Below are 26,819 nucleotides of genomic sequence, written 5' to 3'. Positions count from 1 at the left end.
TTTTCCCAAATTTTTCCCCAATTTTCCCCAAATTTTCCCAATTTTCCCAAATTTTTCCCCAATTTTCCCCAAATTTTCCCAATTTTTCCCAATTTTCCCAATTTTCCCCAATTTTCCCAATTTATCCCTTAATTTTCTCCCATTTTCCCCAATTTTCCCAATTTTTCCCCAATTTTCCCAATTTATCCCTTAATTTTCCCCAGTTTTCCCCAGTTTTTCTCAATTTCCCCAATTTTTCCCAAATTCCCGATGATCTCAGGGCCACAAAAAGTCTGGAAAAGCCTGGAATTCCTCGTGTGACTCTGGATTCATTCCTGAGTGGCTTTTCCCAGGAGAAAATCCCAGAAATCCAAAGGACAAAGGAGGAGCCTCTTCCTAACCCTCTCATTCCCAACCCTCCCTCCAGATTTTGGGCCCAGCTGCAATTCCAGGGATTCCAAGAGCTGGGATAACCATCCCAAAAATCCCGTTTTCCCAGGAGCAGAGGGTTCGGAATCGCTCCTTGTGGGAAAAGCTCCGGCAGCTTCCTCATTCCCGAGGTTTTCCGGAAAAATCAGGGAGCAGGAAGTGAGCTCAGAGCTCTGGAAAAACGCCCAGAATGGAATTGTGGGATTGGGAATGCCTGGAATGGTCTGAGGAGAGCCAAAATCAGGGAATGTTCCCATGGAATTGTGGGATTGGGAATGCCTGAAATGGTCTGAGGAGAGCTGGGATCAGGGAATATTCCCCTGGAATTCCTGGATTAGGAAACAAGGAAAGCACGGACTGGCCCCTCCAGGAAAAGCTCATCCCAGAAAAGCTCATCCCGGAAAAGCGGCCGAGTCGGGCGGGAAAAATTCCTCAGCTCAAAAAGCACTTGGAATTCCCAAAAAAATCCTCCCAGGGACCACAATTCCCGGACGAAATTCCCGCTCCGGGCGTTTTCCCGAAATTCCGGTTTGGGAAGGCCCAGGTGCTTTGCACGAGGCCATTTCCAATCCCAAAGGAATGGAAACATTCCCAGCCTGTGGCTCAGCTGGGCTGGGATCAGTTAGAACTGGTTTTAGCGCACAACTAAAACCTGGCCACCTGCCGAGGTTTATTCCGCTCCCATTCCCAAAAAAAACCCAGCCCTGGAATCGGGAATCTCCAGGTGCCCAAGGTTAATCCCCGTTCCTCCGCGTGATCCCGGAGTTTATCTGGGAATGGCTGGGTTTAAACTTGGGTTTCATTTAGGCTCGGCCTAAAAGGCAGCAAAGGCCGACTTTGCAAGGCTCATCCAGCCTGGATTCCTTGGGGAGCTCCAAAAATTCCCCTTTTGCGGCTCTTTGGGAAGCGCTGCTGGGAATTGCAGGCGGCCCCAGCTTTAGGCCAGGCCTAAATCCACCCCAAGTGTAAACCCAGCCCCGAATCAAACCCAACTTTAAACCCAACTTTAAACCCAGTCCCAAATTCAACCAAAAACTTTAAACCCAGCCCCAAAATTAAACCCAAATGTAAACCCAGCCCCGAATCAAAACCAAGTTTAAACCCAAGTTTTAACCCAGCCCCAAAATAAACCCAAAGTTTAAACCCAGTCCCGAATCAAACCAAAGTTTAAACCCAGCCCCGAATCAAACCAAAGTTTAAACCCAGCCCCAAATCAAACCGGAGTTTAAACCGAAGTTTAAACCCAGCCCCAAAATAAACCCAAGTTTAAACCCAGCCCCAAAATTAAACCAAAGTTTAAACCCAGCCCTGGAATTAAACCGGAGTTTAAACCCAGCCCCAAAATTCAACCAAAAAGTTTAAACCCAGCCCCGAACTAAACCGCAGTTTAAACCCAGCCCTTCCTGGCAGCTCGAGTTGTTTCTGATTCCTGTAAAAGCCCCAAAGCCGCGCCTTTCCCCCCAAAGCCGCGCCTTGTCCCCCAAAGCCGCGCTTTTCCCCCCAAAGCCGCGCCTTTCCCAGCCTTTCCATGGAATTCCTGAGCCACCTTGGAGCTTTCTCTTCACGGATCGCTTCCCCCCCCTCTCCCGGGACTGAAACCTGATAAGCCGAGCTTATCAGGCCGGCTTTAATGAGCGCGGTATCGATTTCTCGCCTGAGCCAGCTTTTCCAGTTTATTCCATCGGCCCTGGAATTCCAGGCGAGGCTGGGAAATCCCTCCCGGCAGGAGGAGGCTCGGGGATATTCCCGCCTGGAAAAGGCGCGGCGGCAGCAAGGAGAGGCTTTAATCCAGCCTAAACTCCACCGGCAGCTCAGCTCCTAAAAGGAATCGTCATTCCCTCGGGAAAAGCCGGGATTTGGGGGGGATAAACCGCGGGAAAAGCCGGAATTTGGGGGGGATAAACCACGGGAAAAGCCGGGTTGGGCTCCAGGAAAATCCGCTTGGATCCCGTTTCTAGCAGGGGGAAAACATTCCCAAATCTCCTCGGGAGCGGATTAACTTTAGGCTGATCCCAGCCCTAAACCGAGCAGTTTTAGGAGCGACCTACCCGGCACGAGGCGAAGTCGCGGCTGGAAAAGGCTCCGGCAGCCGCAGAAATCCGGGAATTCTCGCTGTTCCCAAGGCTGGAGCTTCTCCCTCCCATCCCATCCCACACCTGGAGGCAAAACCCCAAATCCCCGCCACCCACGGGAGCCGGGATGACAAAATCCCATCGGCGCTGATCCCAAAGTTCCTGCTCCTCCTCTTCCCCTTTTTTTTTAGGGCTAAAAATAATCCCGGATTTCGTCAGCTCGGATTTTAGGGAAGCGAAAGGGAAAAGGTCAGGATGGGCTTTTGGGGCCGTTTCGCAGCTCCCGGCCCTTCCCAGCCCTGCGCTGTTCCCAAAGAAACTTTGGGATTTTTTTTTCCTGCTGCTCCTGCCAAGCTCCACATTCCCCTCCCCCCCCTCCCCCCCCCCCCCCCCCCCCCCCATCTCCACCCAGAGTTGGGAAGATTCCAGGAAATCCTGGGAAAAGGGAAATTCCTGCGGCTCCGAGGCAGCGGGGGACGCGTGACGGCCGAGAATGGCCCAGGAACGGCTTCCCTTCCTCCTAAAAACCCTAAACAACCCCAACATTCCCAAATCCATCGCTCAGGGCATCCCAAACTCCTGTACTGCAGCTCAGCCACCAGGAAAAAGCCCTAAATCCAACCCCGACATTCCCAAATCCCTCAGTCAGGGGATCCCGGACACCTCAGCTACCTTTAACTCTTCCCCCTCCTCCTAAAAACCCAAAATCCAATCCCAAATTCCCAAATCCATCGCTCAGGGGATCCCAAATTCCTGTACTGCAGCTCAGCTACCAGGAAAAAATCCTAAATCCAACCCCAAAATTCCCAAATCCATCGCTCAGGGGATCCCGGACACCTCAACCCCAGGAATTCTTTCCTTTCCTCCTAAAAATCCCAAAAAGCTGATCCCAAAATTCCCAAATCCCGCTATCCGGAGCTCCCAGAATCCTCAGCTGCATCCCAACCCCCCCTCAGGAATTCTTCCCCCTCCTCCCAAACCCAGCCCCAAATTCCCAAATCCCTGTGCCAGGAATCCCTTCCCAAAATCCCGATTTTCCATCTCCCCAGCCCCAAGGCCCCGTTCTCCATTGGAGAATTCCCACAAATCCAGGATTTTCCCGGATTTCCCTCGGGATGGCCTCACATTCCCATTCCCTCTTTTCCATCCTCAACTTCAGCTTCCGGCCTTGGATTTTTCCGACCTCGGAATTCCAGGAGGGTTGGAATTGGATCAGCTTTGAGGTCCCTTCCAGAATTCCGTGATTTATTCCAAAAAACTTGGGAATTTGGAATGCTGAGGAGGGAAAATGGGACAATTTTGGATCTCGGAGGCAAATTTTGGGGATAAAATCCAAGGAAAAGCGACCTGAGACGCTTCCAATTAACAAAAATTAGGAGAAAAAAAAAATCTGGGATATCTGGACGGATGCAGGGGTTTTGGGGAAAACACCTCTGGAATTTTAAATTTTAAATTTAATTTTCTCTTTTTTATCCTTTCTGGAATTCTATTTCCAAAATATCCTGGAATTTCGTCGGGATGAGCTGCTCCCGGTTTTTATGGGACATCGCTTTTCCTTGGAATTCTTGATCAGCTCCAGGTCTTTCCCATTATCCCTGGAATTGTCCCTGGATTTGGGCAGCCTGAAATGTGGGATCGCTTCCAGCCGGGATCTTTGGGAATGCCGCTGGAATTCCTTGCTCCAAGGTTTTCACGGAAGCGGGAATTCTCCATCATTATCCACATTCCAGAGGGATCTGTGGGAATTTGGGGGATTTTTTATCCCAGGGAATCCCAGTGTTAGATCCCATTCCCGATATTCCATCGGGATCAGCTGGGATTTAGGGAATATTTTATCCCAGGGAATCCCACAGTTCCATCCCATTCCCAAAGTTTCATTGGAACCAGCTGGGATTTGGGGAATATTTTGCTCCAGGAATCCCACAGTTCCATCCCATTCCCGATATTCCATTAGGACCAGCTGGGATTTAGGGAATATTTTATCCCTGAGGATCTCAGTGTTAGATCCCATTCCCGATATTCCATCGGGATCAGCTGGGATTTAGGGAATATTTTGCTCCAGGAATCCCACAGTTCCGTCCCATTCCCGACATTCCATCAGGGACCTGTGGGAATTTGGGGAATATTTTATCCCAGGGAATGCCACAGTTCCATCCCATTCCCAAAGTTTCATTGGGACCTGCAGGAATTTGGGGAATATTTTATCCCTGAGGATCCCAGTGTTAGATCCCATTCCCAACATTCCAGAAGGACCTGCAGGGATTTAGGGAATATTTTATTCCAGGGAATCCCACAGTTCCATCCCATTCCCAAATTTCCATTGGGACCTGTGGGAATTTGGGGAATATTTTATCCCTGAGGATCCCAGTGTTAGATCCCATTCCCGATATTCCATCGGGATCAGCTGGGATTTAGGGAATATTTTGCTCCAGGAATCCCACAGTTCCATCCCATTCCCGACATTCCATCAGGGACCTGTGGGAATTTGGGGAATATTTTATCCCAGGGAATCCCACCGTTCCGTCCCATTCCCGACATTCCAGTGGGACCTGCAGGGATTTAGGGAATATTTTATCCCAGGGAGTCCCACAGTTGCATCCCATTCCCCACGGAATCCCATCGGGACCTGCTGGGATTTAGGGAATATTTTGCTCCAGGAATCCCACAGTTCCATCCCATTCCCAACATTCCATCGGGACCTGCGGGAATTTGGGGAATATTTTATCCCTGAGGATCCCAGTGTTAGATCCCATTCCCGATATTCCATCGGGACCAGCTGCAATTTGGGGAATATTTTATCCCAGGGAATGCCACAGTTCCATCCCATTCCCAATATTCCATTAGGACCTGTGGGAATTTAGGGAATATTTTATCCCAGGGAATCCCACAGTTCCGTCCTGTTCCCGACATTCCATCAGGACCAGCTGGGATTTAGGGAATATTTTGCTCCAGGAATCCCACAGTTCCATCCCATTCCCAATATTCCATTAGGACCAGCTGGGATTTAGGGAATATTTTATCCCAGGGAATCCCACCGTTCCGTCCCATTCCCATTCCCGACGGAATCCCGCCGGGATCAGCCGGGCTCCGGGGAATACCTGCAGGGAATGGGCGCATTCCTGCGGCGCGCGGGCAGGAAAAGCAGGAATTGCCGGAATTCCCAGCTCCCCAAACTTCCCCGCGCCTTGGGACGCGTCCTGTCCCAACCCTCCAAAACATCGGGACACAGATTTCCCCCAAAATCCCCAAAATTCCCGAGCTGGAACTGCCTGATCTCCGACCCCAATCCCACAGGAGCACGATATCCCACGGGATCAATTCCAGAGCAATTCCATGGGATCTCCGAGCAGCCCAAAAATCCCATCTTACCTTGGGATCAGCCGGGAATCCATGGGAATGATCCCGGCAGGAAAATTCCCGGCTCCAACTCCTTTCCTGCTTTTTTTGGACTCTTTTCCAAAGGGAGAGGAGCTGAAATCCTGGGAAGTCTGGCTCCCTTTTCCCAAGGTGCAGCGCACAACATTCCTGGTCGCCATGGCAACCCCTGGCACGCCGCCATCCCTGGAAAATTCCAGCGCCTGGAATTCACCCCGGGAATGGCCCGGAGAGGATTTAAAGGGAAACCAGCGGCTGCTCCCTGCAGGGGAAAAAAAAACCGGGATATTCCCGAGTTTTCCTGCTGGGAAAGGAGGAAATGATGGAATTTGCGGAGTTTTCCCACGGAGAATTCCCGGCCACAATCCGCAGGGATAACTCCAAATCCTAAAGGGAAGCTGGAAGAGGAAGGAGAAATTTCCCCCTTTTCCAGGGATTTGTCTGCAGCCAGAGGGAATTTTTGGGGGGGAAAAAATTGGGGGAAAATGGGGGAAAATTGGGGAAAATTCGGGAAAAAAATTGGGGGGAAATTGGGGGAAAATTGGGGGAAAAATGGGAGAAAATTGGGGGGAAATTTGGATGCTCCCGAGTTTTCCTGCTGGGAAAGGAGGAAATGATGGAATTTGCGGAGCTTTCCCACGGAGAATTCCCGGCCACAATCCGCAGGGATAACTCCAAATCCTAAAGGGAAGCTGGGAAGAGGAAGGGGAAATTTCACCCTTTTCCAGGGATTTGTCTGCAGCCAGAGGGAATTTTGGGGGGGCGAAAAATTGGGAAAAAATGGGGGAAAATTGGGGAAAAAAATGGGGATAATTTAGGGAAAAAATTGGGGGAAAATCGGGAAAAAATTGGGGGGAAATTGGGGAAAATTTGGGGGAAATTGGGGGAAAATTGGGGGGAAATTGGGGGAAAATTGGGGGAAATTTGAGGAAAATTTAGGAAAAATTGGGGGAAAATTGGGAAAAAAATTGGGAAAAAATTGGGAAAATTTGAGAAAATTTGGGAAAAAATGGGGGGAAATTGGGAAAAATTTGGGGGGAATTGGGGAAAAACTGGGGAAAAACTGGGAAAAGACTGGGAAAAGAAGGCAGTTTCCTGGTTTTCTGCAAACGGCACTTCCAGAGCCAAAATTAAAATAAAATAGAAATTCAAGAGCAATAAAATCCAATCCAATCCAAATCCAGAGGTGCCGGTGAAAGGAGCAAAGGCCGGGGTGAATCCCCCAATTCCGATCCCACAATTCCGATCCCACAATTCCAGTCCCACAATTCCAATCCCACAATAATTCCAATCCCACAATCTCAATCCCCCAATCCCGATCCCACAATAATCCCAATCCCACAATCCCGATCCCACAATCCCAATCTCACAACAATCCTGATCCCACAATCCCGATCCCACAATTCCAATCCCACAATTCCAGTCCCACATTCCCAATCCCACAATCCCAATCCCCCAATCCAAATCCCATAATCTCAATCCCACAATCCCAATCCCACAATTCCTATCCCCCAATCCCAATCCCCCAATCCCAATCCTACAATAATCCTGATCCCACAATAATCCCAATCCCACAATAATCCCAATCCCCCAATCCCGATCCCACAATAATCCCAATCCCACAATAATCCCAATCCCCCAATCCCAATCCCACAATCCCGATCGCACAACAATCCCAATCTCACAACAATCCCGATCCCACCATCCCAATCCCACAATCCCCATCCCACAATTCCAGTCCCACAATCCCAATCCCACAACAATCCCGATCCCACAATCCCAATCCCACAATAATCCCAATCCCACAACAATCCCGATCCCACAACAATCCTGATCCCCCAATCCCTCAATCCCGATCCCCCAATCCCAATCCCCCAATAATCCCAATCCCAGCAGCAGCTCCTGCTCCCCCCCAATCCCGAGGAAGAGGAAGGGGCCGGGATGAGGCCGCCGCGTGCCGGGAGCTCTGGGATCCGCCCCAATCCTGCTTTTCTCCCGGGGAATTCCCACTGCGCCGTCCCTAAAAAGGAGAACGCGCGGGAGCTTGGGAAAAGGGGAAAGAGAAGGATCCGCTTGGAATGCGCTGCAATTCCAAAGCTTTGGGCGGCTTTTCCCCAGGAATTTCGGATCCCTCAGGAGCACAGGGAGAGGAGGGAATTCCCGGGAATTCCCTGGCAGCTCCAGGAATGTCCCAGCTGGAACGTTCTGGGAATTCCCAAGGCAAATCAAATTCCCAAACTTTCCTGAGGATAAAAGGATGGCAGCTGGAATTCCCAGCTCCCGGACGAGGCCCTGGGAATGACCTGGAATTCACATCCCGGAATTCCCAGAGCTGATACTTCCAGCACATGGGATGCATTCCCACAAATCCCAGCGTTTCCACAGCCTTTTCCCGAAGGAAAGAATTCCAGAAGAACTGGCAGCCTGGTTTCTCGTGGATTTGGGAATCAAAGCTTCCCAGGAATTGGCCGGGCCCGGCATTCCCGGATCCTCCGGGATCCAGGATTTATCCCCGTTTGATCGTCCTTCCTTCCACCGGGAATTCTTTAAGCAACACCCGGGAATTCCTCGGTATCTCCCGGAGTTTTATCCCGATTTTTTGGAACCCAGCAAATTTTGGAAAAGGGAAATGAGGGAATGGGAGAAGGCCAAGGAAAGTCTTGGATCCAAAAGCCTCATTCCCAAAGAAATTCAGCTGGAAAAGCCGCTCAGGGAACCATTCCTTGGGATCTTGGAGCCTCAGCTTGGATTTCCATAGGAAATTTGGGAAGCAGGAATTCCCTGTCTCGCTGCTGCCACCGTCTGTCTCTTCCCACAGAATTCCCTTCCGGAATTCCCGAGGATTTTCCCAGCTCCATGTAAATCCTCCAAATCCGCCCTGGGATCATTCCAAACTCCTGGAATATTCCCATAATTCAACCTTGGAGCTGCTGGAATATTCCTTTCCTGTGGGAAGATTTTTCTGCTGGAATTCTGTTTTATTCCCTAAAAGCGCTGGAATGACCGGATCCTCCTGGATCCTCCTGGATCCCTGCGCTTGTTTTCCTGCCTGAAATCCCAGGATTTTTCCCAGGGTAGAATCCCAAAATCCAGAAATCCACTTGGAACGGGAGGCGGGGAAGGTTTCGTGGGATTTCGGGAAGGAATTCCAGGCCGGGAGGGTGGGGAGGGGCTGGGCTGGAATTGCCAGAGCAGCTGGGGCTGCCCCTGGATCCCTGGAATATCCAAGGAATAGCGGGAAGCGTCCCTGCCCATGGAATGGGATGAACCTTAAGACCAAACAATTCGGGAATTCCACGATCCCATGAAATCCAGGTGACCTCCCAAACCTCAGGAACGCATCCCAAAAATCCACGCGGGCTTAAAAACCGCTTGGAAAGCCCCAGAATTCCAACCCTCCACCGCTCCCGAGGAATCCCAAACTCACCTCGAATCCCTTTTTTTTTTTTTTTCCTTTTTCATGGAAAAGAAAAGACAAATTCCCTCCCCACACCAACAGCTGGGATCACTCAGGAAGCAAAAAAAACCAAAAAAAAAACCTGGAAAAGCGAGGCAGGGATTACAAAGGGAATTCCTTTCCCTCTGGATGAGCAGGAAGCGCTCCCGCTGCTCCCGATCCCCCTTGCCCGGGGCTCTGTCATTGACACCGCCTAATTAATTAATTAATTAACGGCTTCCAGCGGCTGCTCCCGCTCGGAAAACGCCGCGGTGTAAGCAGGACTGGCACTCTCCGGCCACGATCCATAAAATCCCGGGATCGGAAGGAGCTGGCACAAACAAATCCCTGGAGGAGGAGAAGATGGCGTGGGATCCAGCCTGGAATTCCGCTCGCTCCCCAGTGGGATTTTCCTGCCTCATCCTGGCCCGTTCCAGACTTTCCCTGGCGCAGCTGATCGAGGTAAGGAAAATCCCTCGGGAAAAGTGGGAGTTCGGGAATGGCGCCTCTCCCTGCAGGATAAACAGCCGGGAATTTAAGGTGGATCCCAGGAGTTCCCCGGGGGGGGGTTTTTTGGGAGGTTTTGGTGCTTTCCCAAGGGTCTCCATTGGGAATTTGGGAGTTTTCCAAGGGTTGGAATCACGGCTTTTCCCAGCACTTGTAACAAGGAAGATCAGGGGGAAAAAAGGGCCTGGAATGATCCCAAAAATCCTGTTCCCGATGTGTATTCCCAAGGGAAACCTTTGGGATGTGTTTTCCTTCTCCTGCCTTCCCTCATTCCCTGGAATCCTGTAAAAACCTGGAATTCGGAGGGAATTCCTCCCCTCTCCGCAATCATCCCTAAGGATGACTCTGCATTCCCACTCCGGCTCCCTATGGAAAAACTGGGAATGACCCGGGATGGAGGAGCAGCTCCTGACCCCCCCCCCCGACAGCAGTTCCAGAGGGGAAAATCCTGCCTGGAAAAATCCCAGCTCCCAAAAACTTTCACTTTTCCCCCTCTGGATCCCATTCCCTGTTGGAGTCGCTGCTCCAGGCTGGAATTTCTGGAGCAGAACTTTGCTGGGATTTCTGGGATTGGGATAAAGCCAGGAATTTTCCCAGGATTTCCAGCTTCTCATCCCTCCCTTTCCCTGATTTCCAGACCCTGTGGAATTCAGCAGCTCATCCCCAAAACCCGGGAATTCCCAGCTCACATCCACCCCCGCTTCCAGCTCATTCCCAACCCTCTGCTTATCCCGTTCCCAGAATCCCTGATTTTCCATCCCATCCTACCTGAGCATCCCATAAATCCCCAGGAACCCTTTCCCAGCTCCCCCAGGAATAATTCCAGGTTTTCCGAGCTCCCCGACCTCTCCCAAGGGGAGAAGTGAGGCAGAACCTCCCCTGACAGCGCAGAATTCCCAAATTATCCATCCCCGAATCCCAGGATGAGCAGGCACAATCCAGGCAGCTGGGAAATTTTCCATCCATTTTATTCCGGAGAATTCCCAGGAATCGTCCTGGGAACATCAAAGCCACAAAAACCGGGATAAACCGGGGAGAATTTCGGGATCTGCTTTGTTTATCCCAGGGTTTTTCCTGGAAAAGCAGAGGCTCAGCGAGGAGTTTTTTTCCTGTAAATAATTGGATAATGGAGTTATCCTGAATAATTCGATTCCAGCTCAGCCAGGCTGGAGCAAAGGGAGGAGGGGAAAAAAAGCCAGAGAGGGAAATAATTCCGGCAGCGAAAAATTCCCAAAAAAACCCCAAAAATAAGGAAAAATAAAGGAATGAAAGGAAGGAAATATCTGGGAGAGAAGAGGGAAAATCCCTTTAAATCTTGGATTTGGTTGAGGAAAAGCTTGGCTTGCTCACAGGCCTCTGGAAAAATTCCCTGGGCTGGAAGTTATCCCAAAATTTGGGAAGAGCATCAGAGAATTCCAGGATGGGTTGGTTTGGGAGGGAATTTCGGGATCATGGGATGAGCTGCCACTGAACCAGGTGGATCCAAGCTGGCCTTGGATAATTCCAGGCATGGAGCAGCCACGGCTTCTCCAGGAATTCCATCCCAGGGCCTCAGGAAATCCAGGAATTTTTAGAAGAATCCCTTTCCCTGTGTTTGTATGGCTTTAGATGGGGGAAAATCCCGAGATTTTGTCTGTCCGGTCTCCACCCCCTCCCAATCCTGGCTCCTCACCCAGCCCATTCCATGGATTTTCCCAGAGAAACGGCTTTTCCCGTTTTCTCTAATCTTTGGGATCCAGCTGATCCCAAAATTCCCAGATCTTCCCCCAAAATTCCGCTTTTAAAACGTCCTTTACGGCTCCCAAATCCATAATTCCCGGATTTATCCTTCTCCTTGCCACCTCTGGGATTCAATCCCAGCATCCCCATGGAAAACCAACCTCAGGAATCCACTAAAACTCGGGAATTTCCTTTTTTCCCTGGGATTCCAACCCCACGTGAGGATTTTGGGGATTATTGAGGAGGAAATCCCTTTTATTCCCTTGGAGGTGCCAATTTTTCCCAAAATCCCCTTTTCCTGCTGTTTTTCCCTCCCTTTTTTCCCAAAATCCCCTTTTCCTGCTGTTTTTCCTTCCTTTTTTTCCCAAAATCCCCCTTTCCCGCTGTTTTTCCTTCCCCTTTCTCCCAAAATCCCCTTTTCCTGTTGCTTTCCCCTCTCTTTTTTCCCAAAATCCCCTTTTCCTGCTCTTTTTCCCTCTCTTTTTTCCCAAAATCCCCTTTTCATACTGTTTTTCCTTCCCTTTTTTCCCCAAATCCCCCTTTCCTGCTGTTTTTCCCTCCCTTTTTACCCAAATCACCTTTTCCTGCTGTTTTTCCCTCTTTTTTCCCCCCAAATCCCCTTTTCCTGCTTTTTTCCCCCCTTTTTTCCCAAAATCCCCTTTTCCTGCTATTTTTCCCTCCCTTTTTCCCAAAATCCCCTTTTCCTGCTGTTTTTTCCCTCCTTTTTTCCCAAAATCACATTTTCCCGCTGTTTTCCCCTCCTTTTTTTTCCCCAAAATCCCCTTTTCCTGCTGTTTTTCCCCAAAATCACCTTTTCCTGCTGTTTTTCCCTCCCTTTTTTCCCAAAGTCACCTTTTCCTGCTCTTTTTCCCCCAAATCCCCTTTTCCCACTATTTTTCCCTCCTTTTTCCCCAAAACACCTTTTCCCGCTGTTTTCCCCTCCTTTTTTCCCCAAATCCCCTTTTCCTGCTGTTTTTCCCCAAAATCACCTCTTCCCGCTGTTTTCCCCTCCCTTTTTCCCAAAATCCCCTTTTCCCGTTATTTTTCCCTCCTTTTTCCCCAAAATACCTTTCCCCGCTGTTTTTCCCTCATTTTTTTCCCCCAAAATCCCCTTTTCCTGCTGTTTTTCCTTCCCCTTTCTCCCCAAATCCCCTTTTCCTGCTGTTTTTCCCCAAAATCATCTCTTCCCGCTGTTTTTCCCTCCCTTTTTCCCAGGCCACCACGGCACCTCCCAAGAAAAAGCCGGATCCGGTGACATCGGAGACCGTGGTGATCTGGGGGCTCCGCCTCTGGCAGGTGGTCGGGATCTTCGCCCTCTTCGTCCTGTCCATCAGTGAGTCCCAGAATTCCCATTTCCCATGGAATTTGCTCCTGGAAAAGTCGCCAGGGCGCTTTTTGGGATCCCGGGAATGAGGGATCCTTGAGGGAAGCACCATGGATTCATCTTGGGATCAGCTGGGGCCATCCCAGAGGAGACATCCCAGGGATGGGAATGGGCTCCAGCACCGCATTCCCGCCCCAATCCGTGTGGGAGCCTGGCAGGGAATCCTGGAATGCTTCGGGTGGGAATGGGCATCCAAGACCATTTCATTCCCATGGGAAGCGCCGTCTTCCAGTAGAAGGGATTTTTTTGGGATTCTACCACTGGAATGTTTGGGATTCCCAGGTTTTCCACGTGGTTTTAGCAGGGATTTTCAATCCCGGGGTTTTTTTGGGATGGGATCGGGATCTCTCCGGATACGGCCGTTCCCAACCGGAATGTTTGGGATTCCCAGGTTTTCCACGTGGTTTTAGCAGGGACAGGGACTTTCAATCCCGGGGTTTTTTTGGGATGGGATCAGGATCTCTCTGGATACGGCCATTCCCACCTGGAATTCCATCCAGCTTCATCCCTGTGCAATTCCCTCCCTGGGAAGAGCTCTCCGCATTCCCTGTGCCCTGAAATTCCCAAATTTCCCTCAGCACACCCCTGGAATGGGTTGGAATGGGCATCCAAGACCATTTCATTCCCATGGGAAGCGCCGTCTTCCACTAGAAGGGATTTTTTGGGGATTCTACCACTGGAATGTTTGGGATTCCAAAGTTTTCCACACGGTTTTAGCAGGAATTTTCAATCCCGGGGTTTTTTTGGAATGGGATCGGGATCTCTCCGGATACGGCCGTTCCCAACTGGAATGTTTGGGATTCCAAGGTTTTCCATGTGGTTTTAGCAGGGATTTTCAATCCCGGGGGTTTTTTTGGCTCCAGGCACTGGGATGGGATCAGGATCTCTCCGGATACAGCCGTTCCCAACTGGAATATTTTGGATTCCAAGGTTTTCCACGTGGTTTTAGCAGGGACTTTCAATCCTGGGGTTTTTTTGGGATGGGATCAGGATCTCTCTGGATACGGCCATTCCCACCTGGAATTCCATCCGGCTTCATCCCTGTGCAATTCCCTCCCTGGGAAGAGCTCTCCGCATTCCCCGTGCCCTGAAATTCCCGGATTTCCCTCAGCACACCCCTGGAATGGGTTGGAATGGGCATCCAAGACCAGGATATCTGGAAGGAATCCAGGGCGATCTGGGATCACCCCCAGGAAGGAATTTCCTTGGAAAGGGATTTCAGGTGGGAATCTCCAGTCTGGAGCCCAGGAATTGCCTCGGGATGGAATTCCCAGCTGTGTGTGGGAATTCCGGAGGGAAGTCCCAGCTCCAGACTGGAGATTCCCACCTGAAATCCCTTTCCTGGGAGTGATCCCGGAGCATCCTGGATTCCTTCCAGATATCCTGGAATTACAGAGGAATTCCTGAGGGAAGATCCCAGCTGTGTGTGGGAATTCCTGGGCTCCAGACTGGAGATTCCCACCTGAAATCCCTTTCCAAGGAAATTCCTTTCCTGGGGGTGATCCCGGAGCATCCTGGGTTCCTTCCAGATATCCTGGAATTAGAGGAGAATTCCTGAGGGAAGTCGCAGCTCCAGACTGGAAATTCCCAGCTGGAATCCCTTTCCCAGGGAATTCCTTTCCTGGGGGTGATCCCGGAGCATCCTGGATTCCTTCCAGATATCCTGGAATTAGGGAATTCCCGCGGGATGGAATTCCCAGCTGTGTGTGGGAATTCCTGAGGGAAGTCCCGGCTCCAGACTGGAAATTCCCAGCGGGAATCCGGAGTGGGAATGGCACAAGCTCCACCCCCAGCGCTGCTCCTGCGGGAGATGGGATTTGGGAGGAAGCAAATCCAGAGGAAAGGAGGGAATTCAAAACTGGAATGAGATGGACATAGAGGAAATTTGAAAAGACAGAAATAAATGGAAAAATAGGAAATAAAAAATGTAAAAATGTAAAAAATGTAAAAATATAAAAATATAAAAATATAAAAATGATATAAAAATATAAAAATAATATTAAAATATGAATACAAAATTAATATTAAAATGTAAAAATATAAAAATATAAAATATAAAAATATAAAAATACAAATATAAGAATAATATAAAAAATATAAAAAATAAAAATAGAATATTAATATTAGAATATAAAAATATAAAAATGCAAATATAAATATAAAAATATAAAAATATAAAAAGATAAAAACATAAAAACATAAAAAGATAAAAATATACATATATAAAAAATAATAAAAAATAATAAAAATATAAAACCATAAAACCATAAAACCATAAAACCATAAAATTATAAAATTATAAAATTATAAAAATATTAAAATATTAAAATATTAAAATGGAATTAAATATAAAAAATAGGAAATTAGAAAAGAGAAATCAATATGAAATTAGGGAATTAGAAAATAGGAATAAATATAAAAATAGAAAAATACCAAGTTAAAAATATAAAATTAAAAATAGAAAAAAAAATTAAAAAAAAAATAAAATTTAAAAAAAATATTAAAAGTATAAAATTAAAGCTATCAAAGTATAAAAATTAAAAATATAAAAGTATAAAATTATAACATTTAAAAATAGAATATAAAAATACAAAATTAGAAAATAAAATTGAGTATAAGAATAGGAAATCTAAAAATGAAAACAAATAGAAAAATGGGAAAATAGAAAATTAAAAGAGAGAATTAAAGCTAAAAATATAAAATTAACCAAAGAATTCAATAGAAAAGTAAGAAATTTAAAAAATAGAAATTAATATGAAAACAGAAAATTGAAAATCGACTTAAATATAAAATAGGAAATTAAAAGGTCGAGGTAAATATAAAAAAATTTAGAATTGGAACAAAACAGAAAATAGAAAATAGAAAACTGAAAATAGAAGGAAAGGTAAAAATGGAAAATTTAAACCAAGAATTGAATATAAAAAGTAAAATTTAAAAATAAAATTAAATGAAAAAAGTCAACTTGAAAACAGAAATAAATATAAAAACAGAAAATTTAGAAGTAGAATTAAATGTAAAAATAGGAAATTAAAAACGGCAATGAAGATCAAATTAGGAAGTTAAAAATGAAAGTTAAATATAAAAATAAAAAATATAAAAATAGAAATAAAAATAAAAACTAAAATAGAAAATTAAAACTAGAAATGAACATAAAAATAGAAATAAAAATTAGAATTAAATATAGACACAGGAAATTCAAAATCGAATTAAATATAAAACAGGAAATGAAAAGGTCGAGGGAAATATAAAAAATAGAATTTAAAATTGTAACAAAATAGAAAAACAGAAAATTGGAAATGGAAATAGATATTAAAAAACAGGAAATTAAAATCTGGAATGAAATGAAAATAGGAAATGAATAGAACTAAAAATAAAAATATCAAATTTAAAAATAGAATTAAATGTAAAACTATCAAATTGGAAAGAGAAATGAAGAGAGAAAGAGGAAATTTAAAAATAGAATTGAGTGGAAAGAAAGGAAATTTAAAATTCGACCAAAAAGATAAGAATAGGAAATTAAAAATAGAATGAAATAGAAAAATAGAAAATTAAAAAATAAACTGAAAGATAGAAATATCAAATTAATTAATTAATTAGAATCAAGTATAAAAATAGGAAATTAAAACTAGCATTAAATAGAAAAACATGACCTTTAAAACCAGAACTAAGTATAAAAACTGAAATTAAAAATAGAACGAAAGAAGAAATTAAAAACCGGAACAAAACGTGAAAATGGGAAAATAAAAAAGAGGAATAAATATAAAAAATAGGAAATCAAAACCCGAACAAATCAAAAAAATATAAAATAAAAGTAGAAATAAATCGCAAAATAGAACATTTAAAATAGAAATAAATATTCGAAAATAGAAATAAACATAAAACCAAAACTAAAACGAAAACTTAATATAAAAAGGAAATTAAATACCTCGATTATGCTTGAAAAATAATTGGTTGGTAAATCTAATTATAAGGACTACTACCGTGTTAATTAATTAATTACATCATGACTCATGAATATTAATTGCTCTTATTAGAAGGGATTATAACGAATTAATTCTATTTATAGTCAAATTTACATAATGATCTATTTCTGTTATAGAGCATAAAATAGTTCTGGAAGAACATCATTAATTCTAATGATCATTAGAAGGGTATCAAATATTAATTAATAATTAATAATATCGATATTGATATTAATATTAATATTGGTGTTGATATTATATTTATACTGATATTAATATTGATGTTGATATTGATATTGATGTTGGTATTAATATTGATATTTATATTAATATTGATATTTATATTGATATTAATATTGATATTGGTATTAATATTGCTATTAAGTTTGATATTAATATTGATATTGATTTTGATATTGATATTAATATTGATAGTGTTATTATTAATATTGATGTTGTTATTGATATTGCTATTAACATTGATATTGATACTGATATTGATATTGATATTTATATTGATACCGATATTGATATCGATATTGATATTGACCTTGATATTAATACTGATATTAATATTGATATTAATATAATATAATATAATATAATATAATATAATATAATGAAATATAATAAAATAATATTAATTAATGTTATTAATTAGTGTTAATTAAACAGGTTTCATTATCACCAGAATTAATTCTGTTCCTATTATTCGACATAAGGAAATAAAAATGAATCAAAATTAAATCGATCCAGGAATCCGATCTGAGCGTCCTTCCCATCCCTGCTCCCAACCCATCCCACGAGATGGCACCATCCCATAAAAAAGGGCGGAAAATCCCTCCCCATCCCAAATTCTCTTCCCTATCCTTATTTCCCGGGAAAAACAAAGTCAATCCCTCCATGAGGAGATTTTTGGGAATGTTTCAACCGGGGAAATTTTGTTTCCGTCGTTGTCATCCGGAAGGTTTCGCAGCACCTGGAGGCAAATTCCTCGGGATTCCTGTGGAAAGAATTCCTTGTTCAATCTGTCCGGCTCCTTTTCCTTAATTCCCGCTCTGGGATTGGATTCTTGGATTGTCCAGCCTGGCCTTGGACAATTCCAGGGATCCAGGGGAGCTGCAGCTGCTCTGGGAATTCCAGCCCAGCTGCCTGGGAAATCCCACTCCCATTCCCAGCAAGGGCCCCGGAATTCCTGATTTCCCACTCCCATTCCCAGTTAAATCCGTGTTTCCATTCCCAGTTATCACCCAGATTCCCTCATTTCCGACTCCCATTCCCAGTTTTCACCCAGATTGCCATATTTCCCATCCCCATTCCCAGTTACCACCCAGATTCCCTCATTTCCCACTCCCATTCCCAGTTATCACCCAGATTCCCATATTTCCCATCCCTATTCCCAGTTACCACCCAGATTCCCTCATTTCCAACTCCCATTCCCAGTTATCACCCAGATTCCCATATTTCCCATTCCCAGTTATCACCCAGATTCCCATGTTTCCCTCTCCCATTCCCAGTTATCACCCAGATTCCCTCATTTCCCACTCCCATTCCCAGTATCTCTCCCAGAATTCCATGTTTCCTGCTCCCATTCCCAGTTATCACCCAGATTCCCACGTTTCCCATTCCCAGTTGAATCCTTGTTTCCCTCTCCATTCCCAGTGACCAACCCAAATCCTTGCTTCCCTCTCTCCCATTCCCACTAACTCGCCCAGATTCCCATGTTTCTCTCTCCCATTCCCAGTTAAATCCACATTTCTCTCTTTCCATTTCCAGTAACTCACCCAAATCCTCATCTCCCACTCCTGTTCCCAGTAACTCACCCAGATTCCCTTTTTTCCTGCTCCCATTCCCAGTTACCACCCAGATTCCCTCATTTCCCATTCCCAATCCCGGTTATCACCCAGAATTCCTTATTCCCCACTCTCATTCCCAGTTATCACCCACATTCCCTCATTTCCCTCTCCCATTCCCAGTTATCACCCAGATTCCCATGTTTCCCACTCCCATTCCCAGTTACCCCCCAGCTTCCAACATTCCCCATTCCCAGTAACCCCCCCAGAATTCCCTGTTTCCCATTCCCAGTTACCCCCCAGATTCCCTCATTCCCCATTCCCAGTAACCCCCCCAGAATTCCCTGTTCCCCATTCCCAGTTATCACCCAGAATTCCCTCATTCCCCATTCCCAGTATCTCCCCCAGAATTCCCTGTTTCCCATTCCCAGTTATCACCCAGATTCCCGTATTCCCCATTCCCAGTATCTCCCCCAGAATTCCATGTTTCCCATTCCCAGTTATCACCCAGATTCCCGTATTCCCCATTCCCAGTATCTCCCCCAGAATTCCATGTTTCCCATTCCCAGTTATCACCCAGATTCCCTCATTTCCCATTCCCATTCCCAGTAACTCCCCCAGAATTCCCTGTTTCCCGCTCCCATTCCCATTGATCACCCACATTCCCTCATTTCCCACTCCCATTCCCAATTACATCCTTGTTTCCCACTCCCATTCCCAGTTATCACCCAGATTCCCACATTTTCCACTCCCATTCCCAGTATCTCCCCCAGAATTCCCTGTTTCCCATTCCCAGTTACCCCCCAGCTTCCAACATTCCCAGTAACTCCCCCAGAATTCCCATGTTTCCCATTCCCAGTTACCACCCAGATTCCCTCATTTCCCTCTCCTATTCCCAGGTATCACCCACATTCCCTCATTTCCCACTCCCATTCCCAGTTACCCCCCAGCTTCCAACATTCCCCATTCCCAGTATCTCCCCCAGAATTCCCTGTTTCCCATTCCCAGTTACCCCCCAGCTTCCAACATTCCCCATTCCCAGTAACCCCCCCAGAATTCCCTGTTTCCCATTCCCAGTTATCACCCTCTGCTGCATCTTCAAGTGCCGCATTCCGCGCACCCGGAAGGAGATCGAGGCTCGCTACGCCCAGCGCCAGGCGGCCAAAAACTACGCGGACAAACTGGACACGGTGCCGCCCCTCAACGAGCTCACCGACATTCCTGGAGGTAATTCCCACTTTTTTTTTGGGGAACGTGCCAGCGCAAAGTTCCTCTCGTGGTGCCACCACCGAGATCAGCCCTCCCAGTGAGGACTCCGGGCAGCACACGAGGATATTGGGATAAGATCCTTTGGATAAGAGGGAATTTTTCCATTGGTTTGAGTCGGAGTCGTTCCTTCATTCCCAAATTCAGGTGGGAAAAGCCCCTCAATTTCATCAAATCCTGTTTTCGGCCAAATCCCATTAAAAAATGCTGGGAAATTCCAGATCTCCTGGGTTTTGAACCCTTCCAGGGAGGGCGATTCCAGCACTTCCAGCACTGGATTCCCGATCCTTAATCACTCTTCCAATTCGGAATCCTTTTTTCCCTGATATCCGATCTGAACCTTTCCTGGGAAAACTTGAGCCATATCCTATATTCCCATCGATTTCTGACCTTCAGCCTCCTGTCAGGGAGTTGGAGAGAGAAAATTCCATATTTCGAATTCCCAGAGGGAATTGAGATTCATTTAAGGGCAGCCCTTGGGTTGGGGAATACCAAGGACACAAAGAGGACTGGTTGGAATTCCACATTCCCACTTTTTCCCGCTGGGATGGCCAGGAGGGTTTCTATCCGGCTCTCCGCTGCTCTCACTCTCCTTTCCTGATTCCATAGGCTCTCCCGAAAATCTCCTCACTCTCTCTGGCCATGTCCAGTCCAGAGCTCTCCACTCCCTGCCTGTCCTGAAGGAAGAGGATGAGATGGTTCTCCAAGGAAATTAGGGATTGATTCCCGGCTCCTGTGGCTTCTCTTTCCCAAGGGGATCCATCGACCCTTGGATTTTCTGCTTCTCCATTCCTGGATTTTTCTCCTGTTTCCTCAACACCTTTTTATGGCTTTCCCCCCCCTCTTTCCTGTGTCTCTCCAAGCTGTAATTCCATAAAAACGGCGTTTCCTTAATTCGGGATGTGCTGCTTCAATCCGTGGGGGAAGAGGCAGATCCCAACACTGTAGGAATTTCGGAATTCCTTGGAGAAATGTAGTCCTACACCAGCCAAAGGCAGAATTAAGAACTGAACAACAGGAATTGGCACAAATCCCGGGATTTCGGGGGTGTCCCGCTACCTGGCCCTAAACTGGGGATTCCCAGGCCTCCCTCTGGAGCTGAACCCAAATTCCATGAATAAATCCTTGTCCTTCCACTTCATCCTAATCCTTACATCCTTCACATCCAACTACTTTAAATTCCAAGGTCATCCAAAGGTTTGGAGAATCCAATCCCGCCTCTTGGAGCAATCCCACGTGGAAAGCGCCCACATTCCGGCAGGAAATCAAAGGATTCTTTGATTTGCTTCCCAAAAAACCCCAGATTCTGACTCCTAAGGATCAGTCGATCCCAGAGGATTTGAAGGATCACAGCTGTGGATAACAGAATTCCCAATCCATTCATTTGCTGTTGGATCCTCATCCCTCTGGAAAACCAAGAAATTAAGGATAAGAATATCCCGAAAAGACAGAAAGGGAATTCGGTTTCACCCCGGAATAAATTTGGATCTCCTGGAAAAATCCTTTCCATCCCACAGATATCCATGGGCTCCACTCAAAGGCGGGATATTGGTGTGGATTTAATCATCCCATTGGAAATCAGGGATGAATTTCCACAATTTATCCCTAAGAAACGCGTTTCTTTGGAAGCACTTTCACCCCGAGGAATATCCCGACTTCCTTTTGTCCAGTTAAATTTGGATCACCCACAGAGAATTCCGGAATCCTGCCGCTGCTCTTCGGTGGTGGCTCAGGAAAAGCTGTTCCTGGAAATTCCCAACCCTCTGGGATTTGGAAAATCCCCAAATCTGCCCAAATTTCCTGGAAGGAATCGATATTGGGATGGGAATCATCTGTTCCCGAGCCTGTTTTCCATATTTATGGATAGGAATGTGGCAGCACGGATTTTCCAGACTTTATCCCTTTATCCATGGGGGGAAACAAAAAGATTCCGTTTTTTTCCATGGGAGGGGAGGTGCTGAAGCGGAAAATGTAAATTGGGCCTTAAAAATTCCTGGGAATCTCCACGCTGGGAATTCCAAAGGATTCGCTCAGCTGAGGGCACCTGGAGCTGACAAAGCTTTGTGTGACAGAATTCCCAGGTTTTCCCTCTGGAGATGCCTCCTGATCCCAAAAAATCTTCCCAGTGCGATTTAGGCATTCCAATGGGAATTGTGGAAACCTTTGGGATCCATCTCCGTGCTGGAATTTTTGTTGGGACACCTGGAAAGTTTCAATGTGACCAAATTCCTAGATTTTCCCTCTGGAGATCCATCCCAATCCCAAAAAATCTTCCCAGTTTGATTTAGGCATTCCAATGGGAATTGTGGAAACCTTTGGGATCCATCTCCATGCTGGAATTTTTGTCTGGAGTCTTGGAGCTGACAAAAGCTCAGTGGGAACAAATTCCCAGGTTTTCCCTCTGGAAATGCATCCTGATCCCAAAAAACCTTCCCAGTGTGATTTAGGCATTCCAATGGGAGGTCTGGAAACCTTTGGGATCCATCTCCATGCTGGAATTTTTGTCTGGGCTCCTGGAAAGCTCCATGTGACCAAAATTCCAGGTTTCCCCTCTGGAGATCCATCCCGATCCAAAAAACCTTCCCAGTGTGATTTAGGTATTCCAATGGGAGGTGTGGAAACCTTTGGGATCCACCTCCGTGCTGGAATTTTTGTCGGGACACCTGGAGCTGACAAAATCACGGCTCATGGACATATTCCAATGTTGGAATGCTCCCAGTTCTTGGCATTATTTTTCCCAGTTTCCCCTTTGCTTTGAGGGAATATTTTCATTCCTAAAAACTCTCCATGGAATTCTTGGAATGTCATAAGGGACGAATCCCCCTGGGAATAAATAAAGGGATTTTAGAGCTCAGGGATTCAAATGGGATTTAAAAACTGATCCCTTTCTGCTCCATTCCCAGTTTGTGGGAGAAGGAAAAGTGGGATTTGGCTGGAGATGTCCTGGCTGGATCCATGGCCTTGGAGATCTCCAAGTATTCCACACTGAGGCTGCTCCAGCTGATTTTTTTGGGAATTCACCTGCTTCCCGCCATATTTTTCCAGGGAGCATCAAAGGGGTGGGTTGGGGGTTTTTAACTCTTCCCTCTTTATTTTTTGTTTTTTGGAATGGGATGTCAAGGATTCCCCCGGGATTCTAAGGAATGCTCGGTCTTGTTCTATTCCCGTTTTTATGGAGAAATAAAAGGCCATTCCCAAAGAAAAAGGATGGAATTTTATTGTAATGTCCGCACTGAAGGCATCTTTTAGGGAAATGTAAAAAATTCAAGTTTCATGGAATTGTGGGGCCATGGAATGGGTTGGGATGGAAGGATCTGAAGGATCATCCCATTCCATGGGCAGGGATCTCCTGCTATCCCAGGTTTTGGACACTTCCAGGGATCCAGGGGCGGCCACAGCTTCTCTGGGAATTCCAGCCCAGCCGGGAATTCCTCCCCAAGATCCCATCCATCCCTACTCCCCGTCAGTTCAAAGCCATTCCCTGTTTTCCTGGCACTCCAGGCCTTTGCCCAAATCCCTCTCCCTTTCCAGAAAAGGCAAAAAGATGGAAAACTTCCCCCTTCTTCCCTGGATTCTGGAAATCTTTCTCCTCTGCTGCTCTGGAGCAAAGGGAAAACTTTCCATGAGCAGCACATGGAATGGGATCCGTGTGGGAGTGTCCAGTTCTGCTCGAGATGAGAGTTCAGGGCATCGATCCCTGATTTCGGGAGCACTCGGGAGAAACGGAACCGCTTCCGGTGGGAGAGAAATCGGGAAAATGAGGAAAAGTTTTGTGCTGCGGAATTTCCTTCTCAATTATTGGATCGGGAGGGAATTTAGGGATCATCCCATTCCATGGGCAGGGGGAAATTCCGTATCCTGGGGTGCTCCAAGCCCCAGTGTCCAACCTGGCCTTGGGCACTGCCAGGGACGGGGAATCCACAGTTTCTTTGGGAATCGGTGCCAGGGCTTTCCCACCTTTCAAATAAAGATTATCCCAAAACCCTCTCCAAAAAAACCGTCCTTGGGATGGGAAAATCTCCAGTAGGAATATTTCCCCTTTGTCCCAGATTTCCAGCAGGGAGCAGGAATTTTGACAATTCCTGGGTAATTTCAATCCACATTAATCCCTTTTCCCGGTTTTTTTTTGGTTTTCCATCCTTGGAAACAGCTCAGGTTGCGGAAGAGAAAAAAGAGGAAGAAGTTCCCACGGTATCCGGAAAAGTGGACAAGGCTCAGGGAAAGAAGGATGGATCCAAAGATTCCAAGAAGAAGGATGGGGAGAAGGAGCAGAAGGAAGGGAAGGAGGGAGCCAAAAAAAAAGACGGAGAAAAGGCGGAAAAAGGAGGGAAAGAGGAAAAAGGAGGAAAAGGAGGAAAAGGAGAAAAGGGGGAAAAGGGGGAAAAGGGAAAGGACACAAGCGACAAGAAACAAGGGAAAAAGGGGGAAAAAGAAGGAGAAGCTGGAAAATCCGGAGGCACCAAAACCAATGGAAAAGCTGCTGGGAATTCCAAAGCTCCGGCGAAAAAGAAGTGACCTCCCGAAAGGACAGCACCGGAAGTTTTTTTGGGAATGCTCCGGCAAATCGCTGTGGAAGGCGCACTTGGAGCAGGATGTGCTTTTCCAGATATTCCATGGAATGCTGCTGGATGCGTGGATTTCTTCCCATTGGGAGATGGAGCCACTGGGATTCGGCTCTCCAAAGGAAAAGCGGGACATTCTGTCGGATAAGGAATAAATATCCGGTGGGAATGGGATAGAACCGAGCGGGAAGCTGGAGTGGGAATGGGGACTTTGGATAAATGTGGGAATACACAGGGATGAGGGTCCAAAGTAACAGCAGAATGGGATTCATCCCAAATTTCCTCTTCCTGAGGACCTGGAGAAGTTGGATAAAGATTCCCTGGCACTCAGCACCATCTCTTTTGGAATTTTAGGGATTATAGGGATTAGGGATTTTAGGGATTATATAAATCCTAGGAAAATCCCAATGGATGGAGTTCTCCAAGGCCTGGCTCCTGTGGATTCTAAGAGATTGGAGTTTTCCCTCCTTCTCCGGTGCCTCTTTCCCTGGATTGCTGCAGGAAATTCCATCTTTTCCGGGAGATTTATCCACATTTTCCCTATTTTTTGCTGAGGAAAGCCGGGTCTGGGAGGCAGAATTCCGCTCCGCTTCCATGGGGCTGTTATTCCCTCACTTCCCGGGAATTCCTGCTGAGTGGTTTTATCGGGAGCGGCGTTTTTCCGGGTGTTTTGGAAATATTCCAGCAATTTATTCCTTAACATTTCCAGCCGGGGGAGATTTAACTCCAAAGCTTTTTGGGGATAGTGTGAAAAATCTTGGGATAATTAAAACTCGGGATATCCATTGGTATGGGAGTGTCTGCTCCATAGGGAGAATTCCCTCCAATCCTTTAGGAATGGGATTTATTTGGGATTTAATGGATTTTATTCCGACTGGATTTCCTGCTGTTTTTCCAACCCGATTTATCACTGCCAAGACATTTCCCATTTTTCCCACTTTTCCTTCTCTTAACCAAATTATCCTGGTGGGAAATGAGCCTGGAAAAATGAAGGGAATTTTCCGTCTGAATGATGTCACTCAGCTCCAAGAAGTCCTAAAATTCCAGAGCTCCTGAAAAGGTGGAAAACTTCAGGAGAGAGGTTGGGAATGATGTCCAGCACCATGGGAATGTTTGGGAAGAGCATGATCCAGGGAAATCAGGGTTGGGAATTCTGCCCTTGGACACAGAGGAGCCCTAAATCCCCATCCTTGGAATGGCACTGACGGATAAGTGGGAATACGGACCCAGACATCGGATTTATTTGGAATTTCAATCCCAATCCAAATTTTTCCAGGCCCTGTTTAATCAGGAATCGCAACAATAAAGGATTTTACCCTTGGATTCAGGCCTTGCTCCCTGGGATCTGCTGGATCCATGGGAATTTTGGGAAGGGATATTTATGCCCTAAAAAACTCCAGGATGGAATCCAGCTGGGATTTGGGCAGGAAAACTGGGATTGCCTGTCCTGCAGCTGGAATCCTGATGGAGAGCCGTCAATCCCGCTGGAAATTTGGGATGTTGGCTCCATTTGGAGAAGGAAGAGGAGCAGATTCATTCCCGATCCAAAGGTTTCCAGGAGGAAAATCCGCTCCTTTTCTTTGCCCTGAAATTCCAACCTCCATCCCTATCCCATTAAAAACAATCCCAATCCCAAATAAAATATTCATTGGGATTGGAGCAGCCTTTGGAATGCACCTCAATCCCTTTTTTCCAAGCAAACATTCCAAATCCTACGGAGCAGATCCCAGGGATTTATGGGAATGTTTTCCTGATTTAAAAAAAAAAAAAAAAAAAAAAAAAGAAAGAAAAAAAAGGGATATTCCATTAAAAAGAAATCCATTTATCCTTTGGGAATGAAGTGTGGATCAGGTTGGGTTTGGAATTATCAGGGTGGGGGTGGAAAGCCAGGAATCCATCCCTTGGATCCTGGAATCCATCCCTGGGATCTGGGAATGCAATCCTGGGATCTGGGAATCCAATTCTGGGATTTGGGAATCCAATCCTGGGATCTGGGAATGCATCCCTTGGACCTGGGAATGCAATCCTGGGACCTGGGAATCCAATCCTGGGATCTGGGAATCCAATCCTGGGATCGGGGAATGCATCCCTGGGATCTGGGAATCCAATCCTGGGATCTGGGAATCCAATCCTGGGACCTGGGAATACATCCCTGGGATCTGAGAATCCAATTCTGGGATCTGGGAATCCATCCCTGGGATCGGGGAATGCATCCCTGGGATCAGGGAATCCAATCCTAGAGATTCCAGGGAGCATCCTGCCCCAAAAATGTATCCCAATTCCTGAAGTGGGAACAGAGGGAATAATTCCCAGCCCCCATCCGGTGTTTTCCCTG

The 26,819-nt window shown here is 46.2% G+C and overlaps 3 protein-coding genes across 6 annotated transcripts in view; 1 reads left to right on the top strand and 2 right to left on the bottom strand.

The window, feature by feature from the left end:
• The window catches only part of ALS2CL (ALS2 C-terminal like), a 43,454-nt gene extending 37,523 nt beyond the window's left edge, over positions 1 to 5,931 (bottom strand). Inside the window, exon 1 of one of the 3 annotated variants that reach the window (XM_069006205.1) lies at positions 5,850 to 5,931. Coding sequence is in view for 1 of the 3 variants with exons in the window: in XM_069006204.1 (XP_068862305.1) it covers positions 2,457 to 2,552 (96 nt within the window). In the remaining 2 variants the exon portion in view is untranslated. Of the gene's footprint in view, positions 1 to 2,456; positions 2,842 to 3,663; positions 3,752 to 5,849 lie in introns of those variants that run through there. The other 2 variants (XM_069006206.1, XM_069006204.1) reach the window with 2 other exon arrangements.
• Positions 1 to 26,819, bottom strand: part of PTH1R (parathyroid hormone 1 receptor) — a 204,713-nt gene that overhangs the window by 43,208 nt on the left and 134,686 nt on the right. The gene's annotated exons all lie outside the window — the stretch shown is intronic.
• Positions 9,643 to 26,171, top strand: TMIE (transmembrane inner ear). Of its 2 annotated transcripts, none has more exons than XM_069006216.1 (4): positions 9,643 to 9,753; positions 12,733 to 12,850; positions 19,734 to 19,883; positions 24,073 to 26,171. In XM_069006216.1, exons 1-4 carry the CDS (start codon positions 9,655 to 9,657, stop codon positions 24,435 to 24,437), a joined length of 732 nt encoding a protein of 243 aa, XP_068862317.1. In that variant the 5' UTR covers positions 9,643 to 9,654; the 3' UTR covers positions 24,438 to 26,171. The 2 variants fall into 2 exon arrangements, with proteins under 2 accessions (XP_068862317.1, XP_068862318.1); XM_069006217.1 differs by lacking the exon at positions 24,073 to 26,171 and adding an exon at positions 20,532 to 23,117.

Source organism: Aphelocoma coerulescens, chromosome 2, assembly GCF_041296385.1.
Source record: "Aphelocoma coerulescens isolate FSJ_1873_10779 chromosome 2, UR_Acoe_1.0, whole genome shotgun sequence".
Taxonomy (NCBI): domain Eukaryota; kingdom Metazoa; phylum Chordata; class Aves; order Passeriformes; family Corvidae; genus Aphelocoma; species Aphelocoma coerulescens.
The sequence above is the reverse complement of the archived record's forward strand: the minus strand, read 5'-3'. Positions and strand labels throughout refer to the sequence as shown.

Coding starts and splice junctions, on each gene's coding strand:
- TMIE (XM_069006216.1), top strand. CDS start 9,655: ATGGCGTGGGATCCAGCCTGGAATTCCGCTCGCTCCCCAGTGGGATTT. Junction 12,851..19,733: donor CCTCTTCGTCCTGTCCATCA/GTGAGTCCCAGA, acceptor TCCCATTCCCAG/TTATCACCCTCTGCTGCATC. Junction 19,884..24,072: donor GCTCACCGACATTCCTGGAG/GTAATTCCCACT, acceptor CCTTGGAAACAG/CTCAGGTTGCGGAAGAGAAA.